This window comes from Gadus chalcogrammus, chromosome 8, assembly GCF_026213295.1.
Source record: "Gadus chalcogrammus isolate NIFS_2021 chromosome 8, NIFS_Gcha_1.0, whole genome shotgun sequence".
In the NCBI taxonomy this organism is placed as follows: Eukaryota; Metazoa; Chordata; class Actinopteri; order Gadiformes; family Gadidae; genus Gadus; species Gadus chalcogrammus.
This window is the reverse complement of record NC_079419.1, coordinates 224,424-232,908: the sequence shown is the minus strand read 5'-3', so window position 1 is coordinate 232,908 and position 8,485 is coordinate 224,424. Positions and strand designations below refer to the sequence as shown.

General features: G+C 47.4%; 1 protein-coding gene across 1 annotated transcript; it reads right to left on the bottom strand.

Moving 5' to 3' along the window:
* Positions 1-4,686: 4,686 nt before the first annotated feature.
* Positions 4,687-7,322, bottom strand: LOC130387690 (regulator of G-protein signaling 5-like). Its single transcript, XM_056596901.1, has 5 exons — positions 7,185-7,322; positions 6,821-6,913; positions 6,638-6,699; positions 6,352-6,515; positions 4,687-5,960 (listed from the first exon to the last, which is right to left on the bottom strand). Exons 1-5 carry the CDS (start codon positions 7,226-7,228, stop codon positions 5,784-5,786), a joined length of 540 nt encoding a protein of 179 aa, XP_056452876.1. The 5' UTR covers positions 7,229-7,322; the 3' UTR covers positions 4,687-5,783.
* Positions 7,323-8,485: the final 1,163 nt, after the last annotated feature.

Here is an 8,485-nt window from a genome sequence, read left to right as displayed (position 1 = left end):
CCCCCCCCCTTCTTAGGACAGTACAGCTACAGTTGGTGTATGACGATGGTATGACATCTAGTGGCAGGATACTGTACTGCAACAGGTACTTTATCACTGCTGTCGCGGTGCAGTTTGTCTTCAGGTAATGTAAGATAGGGGGTTGTAAAAGTCCTACTGTTGCAGTGAGTGAATAATGACCAACGTCTTATAACTGAAGAATAAAAGTAAGTTAGCCTATTTAAATCTAAATATTACCAACAGATTATTAACGATTATTAATTTGCTAGTGATTGCTGTTTCTTACTTTAAGATATTGATGGTTTTGTATCAACGCCTATATTTCCCGACAGAGGGCAGTATAACTCTAGTTTCCAGACTCAGTCTAAGACCCACCAACGTGATTGTTCGACACCATTGAAACTCTCAAACAAATAAAAATGTAATTGAATGTAAAGAAACTCCGGGTCAATATTGAACTTCATGTGGGACCTCGTCGCCACGCCGTGTCGCCTTCCAGATGATATCAACCACACGTTACCTTCCTCTTCTCATCCTTCCCGAGCCAGACGGGACACAGCACCCAGCCACCTTTCCAGATAATACAGTCAGAATATAGGCCTACTTATATACACAGGCTGTATTCCCGCCCATATCAGACGGCCCTTCCTTTCTAAATAAACGTAATCCGAGCGTTGGGACGACGATACTTTTACACATGAAATCGTGCACATTTTGATTTTATTTGAAATGATTATTTTTGACCATCTCAATTCCCCACTAGAAGAACGGAGCCAGGCCCCGCCGTCGAGGTTTACTAATAGGCTATGTATGCAAATACATAACTCACACATCATTAATCATCATATCATTCGTATGCCATAGCATCTTTCTAATTTAAATTTAAAATAAATGTAATGAGATAAACTTGGAAGACTGGCTTAATATAGCGCTTGCTTATCTGTGCTTCAGACTGAAGATATTCTCGTGCTCATTGCCAGCAGGTATTTTCCTACACAAAGAATCTTGAACGTATTATGGCACACTGTGAATACAATTTATATTGTAATTAGGCCTACCGCACGGATGAAAACGCCGATACACCTTCCACACGTTGGTTGCACGGTGCTTCAGTACGGTTACAAGTGAGGTCGTTTACACAGCAATAACAATTACGCTGGACAATGAAGAAGCAAGGTCTGACTTTCTGTTATTAACGGTGTGAGGGTATCTCCGTGTCGGCCACGTTTTCCCTTCAGGCTCAATTAGTCGACGAATGGCATGTAACAACAATATCCCACATGTGTTTATTTGGGATGAAATTAACGACCGTTTACATTACAGTCCATGATATAGGCCTGTTAGGCCTATATGTGTGGAATGTTTCACATTGAATGGTTTAACATCCAACACCCAATGAGAACCTACTATCCAATCAATAAACCCACACATTGAACAACCAGTACATCATTTTGTCAATCCAATAAATAGATAAATTAATCATCCACACATTTCGGTGGTACATTTCCATTCCTGTTGAAGCTCTCCGGAACTCCTCAAACCTATTTTTACTTCTGCTTCAGAGAGGTTTTGGGAGGGGTCCTTTTAAAATGTCGAAAGTCTTCTTCTTCCTAATAGTCGGCGCTGCCAGGGCCAGGGGGAAGGGGGAAGGGGGTGATCCCCGGGACCTCAGCTGGACCGAGCTCCCTGCCGCTCTCAGGACCGCAGAGTGGCTCACTATCTCCCGAAAAGGACTCAAGACTCACCTGTTCAGAGTCCACCTCGACACTGCATAGCCACCCTCCCCCTTCTGGCCACCATTGTACACTGTATTGTATTGTATTGTATTGTATTGTATTGTATTGTATTGTATTATAGTACTTAACTGTGTAGCAACTGCAGTAGCTGCTATCATGGCTGTAACACGGGGAATTGGTTAGCCTAGCGATTGTGGTAGGCCTACTTGCACTTGGTTCTATGAACATCCTTTCTGTACCGACAGCGATATATTGATGCACTTCTTATGACAAATGTACTTATTGTAAGTCGCTTTGGATAAAAGCTTTCTGCTGAATGCCCTAAATGTAAATGTAAAGGTCCAGGGGAGTGTTATAGGTCCATCCGGGGGTGTTCCCCGCTGCCCTGGGTTTTCCAGGGTCACTGAAACCCAGCCCCCAGACCAAACCAATCAAACATCCAACCACGCTCCCTGGTTCCAGACTTCTGGACCTAATGTGTTATGTATTAAGAAAATAAAGTGTTGCTAATAAAAACAAACTAAAAACAGATCTTTAATTAACATCGTGCTGTACGCCATACCTTGTCAAAGTCAAGACGTAGCCTACTGTAGGCTACGACTTCAACTGTAACCACAGTGACTCATCTTCGCCACGATCGATGTATTTCCCTCGTGGACCTTTACTTTGACAGGAGAGCAACAGTAGGCGCCAATTAGCAGCGGTAACGACAGGAGGAGGAGTAGGGGCCCAAGGTGTAATGCTCAGACCACAAATCAATAAACCGTTTTATGGGATCAGAGAGGAGTGACGAGAGGTTTAGGTGCGGAAACGTGGTTCTTAAACCAATCTTGCGTTTAAAAATACGACCGCCGCACGTGATGTCGTGATTCACGTTGTCTCCGCACATGTCACCGCTGCTCAGCGCTGCCCAGTTTGTTCCCTTGGCAACCTGGTAACCATGGCTTTGGCGCTCTCATGCGTTTTTTTTATGCACTCTTGAAAACCAAAGTGTAATTTTGAAATCTATCGGCCGCGTTTCTTGGCGTATGAGCAGGCCTGGTGTGACTCAGGCGGCCACCAGGCCATCGGGCTCTAACTTATTAGTCCCCAATGATATCTCTGACACAGAGAGACTTCCAACGGCTCCATGATGACTGTCACTGTGTGACACTCAGAGAGACTCGGGTCCATGTGACCCACGCTCATCATGGACTAGTCTAAAGAATGACTTCCCAGATGTAAGGGGTATTTTTATCATGTAGAAGAGGGAATATATGTGCAACGAGAAGGGAATGTTTTAATGAGGCAGCAGACGATTAGATTAATTTGGGTTATTTTAAATCATAAATATTTTGTTTGAAAGATCATTGTATTCCAATTTATTTAAAAGTAGGGACTATACACTTACACCGTAACATACCATCTGCCTCCGAATCCAGCAATCGTCACCTAAATAAACAAGATTTAGCATAAATAAATATATATAGAGTGAAATAAATGGGATATTAATTGGAAATTGATGATAAATGACATTAATCACTTTTTAATTGCTTCTTTCACATCTGTATCTTACCAGCATATTTCCAGATCTATTTAATTTGATTAAATTTGATTGAACTACAATGACAACATTGACTGAGGATTTCTGTACTTTCCAACAGTCTCTTCAAGTCATTCAGGCCTTCCTCTATTTTTGGTTTTCTCTGTGACACTACATCATGTTTCTTTCTGACAGATACTCCCTACCCCAAAAGTCACTATTTTCGTCTCAGTTGAGCGGGTTAGCGAAACCTGGAAGAGGAAGTGCTTCATGTGACCGAACGGCGGGCTGTGGTAATGTAAAGTCACCACACTGTGAGAGTTATTGGTGCCAAACTTATTTCCCCTTGTATGACATATCGAGAGCCCACACACACGCTCACACACACAGACACACACACACACACACACACACATACACACACACACACACACACACACACACACACACAGACATACACACACACACACGCACACACACACATACACACACAGACACAGACTCACACAAACACACACACACATACACACACAGACACAGACTCACACAAACACACACACACATACACACACAGACACAGACATGCCCACAAACACACAACCACACACACACACACCCGCACACAAACAAACACACGCTCATACACACACAGACACAGACTTACACACACGCACACAAACACACACACAGACACACACACACACACACAAACAAACACAAGTACAGAGTGTTAAACACACACACACACACACACACACACACACACACACACACACACACACACACACACACACACACACACACACACACACACACACACACACACACACACACACACACACACACCGTTAGACAAACACATACCACACTACAATTATACATATATACACACACACACGCACACACACACACACACACATCCAGACACACACACACATGCACACACACCAATTCACTCACTCACACACACACACACCGGTATGTAAATGTCTACACAGGGGGCTAGTCCGCTGGGTTGCCATGGCGAGGTGGAGGAGCGTAGGAGGAGGAAGGGGGGGGGGGGGGGGTGGACCTCGGAGAGGACGGACGTATGGACGGGAGGGAGTGAATGGAAGTGTACGTGAGTCACAGCCCCCCTCCCCCCACGTGCAGACACACGTTAGGCGACTGCACTGTCGTCATGGAGACCGCCCCTCGCCCTCCACACAGATGTTTGCTGGTGAGAAACATGTGACGGTGATTCCTCTTTGTTTGGATGGCACACACACACACACACACACACACACACACACACCGTCGTTGTGGTCTGTGCGTAAGGCTTCATTAAGGGGGCTCCATCCATCCACACACTGACCCCCTCAGAGAAACACACTATATCGTTTTTCCGAACACAGTAAGGATTTTTATTCAGCAAATTTTTGCATCCAGCATTTCGAGTAAAAAAATATCAAATAGTGATAAACATTATTTTCATTTGAAACAGCAAACATTTAAATAGTGTTGTAAAAATATATATTTAATAATCTATAAATATAATAATATTAAGAAATAATAACAAATAATAAATATTCCTTTTAAAAAGGTAGTGCTTCTAACGGTAAAAGCTTTAATTTGACATTCTGCTCGTTGTACAGTTCAATAAATACATTCAGTTGTTAATCATTCCAGAATCTGGTAAAAGCTTTAGTTGAGCTGAACTGGCAATCGCAAACAATCCTTCATATAGTATACAGTGAACTCATATCAATGAGTTCACTGTATACTTTAATAAATAAATCAGTTCAGTGGTAAATCATCCAATAGTACACTGGGCCTACGCTTCGCTTCCACTGAGGTGGCTTTGGTCCTCAGCCCTTCACACACGCGGCTCACATCCAATGAGTTCACTGAACACGCAATAAATAAATCAGTTCAGTGGTAACGTCGTTCTGGAACGCCGCTTCCTCCAGAGGTCTAGAGTCTCATGTGCCCCCCGTCCATCAGCCCCCCTTCCTGGATGAGTGGGGGCCCCTCTGAGACGAGGGCCCCCCTGAGACGAGGGCCCCCCTGAGACGAGGGCCCCCCTGAGACGAGGGCCCCCCTGAGACGAGGGCCCCCCTGAGACTAGGGCCCCTCTGAGACGAGGGCCCCTCTGAGACGAGGGCCCCCCTGAGACGAGGGCCCCTCTGAGACGAGGGCCCCCCTGAGACGAGGGCCCCCCTGAGACGAGGGCCCCCCTGAGACGAGGGCCCCCCTGAGACGAGGGCCCCCTGAGACGAGGGCCCCCCTGAGACTAGGGCCCCTCTGAGACGAGGGCCCCTCTGAGACGAGGGCCCCCCTGAGACGAGGGCCCCCCTGAGACGAGGGCCCCCCTGAGTCGAGGGCCCCCCTGAGACGAGGGCCCCCCTGAGACGAGGGCCCCCCTGCGTCTCGTGGCTGCCGGGGTAGGCCGAGGGCCGGCTGGCGGGCCCCGAGCCGGTGGGCCCCCAGCCGGCTGTGGCAGGGCTTCAGTTTGATCGGTTGCAGCTGTTTGAGTGGCGGTCTGTTTAGCGGGTCTTGGCGGTCCCGACCAGCTCCAGGTAGGCGGGGCTCTTGAGGAAGCGGGGGTAGGAGTCCCTCTGCATCAGGCCGTGGATCTTGGCCTGGGCCAGGTCGAAGGTGGCGGGTCCCGCCTGCCCCAGCCCGTCACGGGTCAGCGCCTTGGTCGCGTGGTCCAGGTTCACCTGCCAGGGGAAGACGTACGGTGTTGTTATTACCACAGGGTCAGCAGGGCGCTTTAGGGGGAACAGTGGGTATCACCGCCTCACGCTGGATGCTACATTGAGTCGTTTGGCAGATGCCGTTTATCCGAGCTAACTGTCGAGTTAGGTTGCAAGACCAAGTTTATGGAATCAAACAACTTGAGTGGAGAGTAGCTATAGGCTTCTTTAAAACTCTTTACAACTCTAAAAATAACCCCCAAAAAAATGTAACACACACACAAAAAGTCATGATGTGATAAATCAATGTTTGCATTATGTACTTATGTCCACACAAGGATTGTATCCGCTTTTATCATCCAGTCACCCGATGGTCACTGACTCACTCACTCACTCACGCCCCTGTGCTGTTTACCTCTCTGGGTGCGTCAGCGCTGATGAACTCCTGGTAGATCTTCTGGGCCTTAGCCGGCAGCTGGGAGGTGTTGGTGGCTCGGTAGTCCTCACAGGCCAGGTAGAAAGCTATATTCTCCTCACTGAACTCAGAGTGCAGGAAGGCTCTGAACAAACACAGTCCATCTGGAGAGAGAGTGAGGAGGAGGGGCAATAGAGGATTAGGATTTTAGCAGCTTTGAGAGTTTAAGGTGAAAAGTTTGAAACACTTCGTCTAAACTTTGCATGTCAAGGAGAGATTTACTTACTTGGGCTGGACAGAAGGTCCTCGAAGGACCGGCTCCAATTCAAGGGCTCGTTCCTGTTCAACCTGCGACAGGTGAAGAAAGCAAGGTTAGAAACATGGACGGAGACAGATGGCTGACCTGTATCAGACATGGTGGAGGTGGAATAGCAGCTCAGTGTTTTCCTCCTTGTCTTTTTATTCATACCTTTGCGTGTTGGCTTTGTTCGAGTGTCCCATGATGCCGGTGTGGTCCTGCCTGAGCCTCAACCCACTGAACAGAGCTCTCAGTTGCTTCGCCCTGGAGGAGCGAAAGGTAAAGAAAGAGAATCGGTTTAGAATTGGGTGCATTCCCACATCAACTTCCCCATGAAACCACAAAAGAAAGCTGTGTTTCACGAAAGCATGGTTTCAGTAGTGAGAGAGAGAGAGAGAGAGAGAGAGAGAGAGAGAGAGAGAGAGAGAGAGAGAGAGAGAGAGAGAGAGAGAGAGAGAGAGAGAGAGAGAGAGAGAACTAACTGATAACAACTAACGCAAAACTTATACACTGAAAACTAGCAGAAAAAACATACCTTTCAAGACAGGTGAGGGGCAGTGCATCTAGTCCTCTGCACATGATCAGGGGAGCAAAGTTATCCAGTGTGCTGGTGGTATCTCCACAGAGCCGGCAGAGCAGAGCAGACGAGAGGGGGAGATGTTGCCAGCTGTGGTTGCTGTGGAGCTCTGCTTGCTGGGTGTGATGAACTGCCTTTTATAAGACTGTCTCCTCCGTGACATCACGCATCTCGGCCAATGGGGGCAGGGAATGCATTAGGATAAGAACACTGAGAGCTCTTTAACCCTAGGCTGCCTCCTTTGGATGTAGCGTGTGTGTGTGTGTGTGTGTGTGTGTGTGTGTGTGTGTGTGTGTATGTGTGTGTGTGTGTGTGTGCGTGCGTGCGTGTGTGTGTGTGTGAGCCACATGTTCAACAAGGGGTTCTTCTGTGCATGAGAATATATAATATGAATAGTTATAAATCGAGATGTAGTTGAATATTATTTGCATCGAGTTTTGTGTCTGTATGTATGTGAGTGTGATCGTTTGTGTGTGTTATATTGTATGTTAGCCTGTATTTGTGTGTGTTTGTGTGTTTTTTTGCTTGCGCAATATGGGTTTGTCAGTAATTGGGTCTATATGTGTGTGTGTGTGTGTGTGTGTGTGTATGGGAGTGAGTGTGTAAGTGTGTGTGTATTTAAGGTTTTGTGTGGGTGTGTGTGTGTCACTGTCATATTATTAAATGTTGTGGTTAAATCAAACCCCTAAGTTGCCACGACAATCAGTAACACTTCCTGTCAGCAAACCTTCCCGTATGGCAGTCGCCGGCCAACAGGCTGAGGGTGTGTGTGTGCGCTGGCGTGTGTGTGTGCGTGTGCCTACAGTGTGTGCATGAGCCTGAGCGTGTGTGTGTGTGTGTGTGTGTGTGTGTGTGTGTGTGTGTGTGTGTGTGTGTGTGTGGGTGGGTGGGTGGGTGTGTGTGTGTGTGTGTGTGTGTGTGTGTGTGTGTGTGTGTGTGTGTGTGTGTGTGTGTGTGTGTGTGTGTGTGTGTGTGTGTGTGTGTGTGTGTGTGTGTGTGTCCGGATATGTGTGCGTGTTTGTGTGTGTGGGGGGTCCGGGAAGGGAGACAAGGAACGCAGAGGTCCTTTTGGGAATTCTGACTGCCGCTTCCAGAGAAAGTCTCAACAATAGTGGGGGGATCAGGGAGGGGGGGATCAGGGAGGGGGGGCACTTCCAAGTGAAATAGCGGTTAGAAAATAGTACCACTTCCTATTAGTGTGTTGGTCCCTGACGGGGCTCTGAACCCGGACACGGACCCCGGACACGAAGACCACTTGA

What these genes read in the sequence shown, in the direction of transcription:
- LOC130387690 (XM_056596901.1), bottom strand. Translation starts at nt 7,228, where the DNA reads ATGTGCAGAGGACTAGATGCACTGCCCCTCACCTGTCTTGAAAG. An exon ending in AACAAAGCCAACACGCAAAG is followed by an intron (nt 6,700 to 6,820) that starts GTATGAATAAAA and finishes CACCTGTCGCAG; the next exon opens with GTTGAACAGGAACGAGCCCT. An exon ending in GGACCTTCTGTCCAGCCCAA is followed by an intron (nt 6,516 to 6,637) that starts GTAAGTAAATCT and finishes CTCTCTCTCCAG; the next exon opens with ATGGACTGTGTTTGTTCAGA.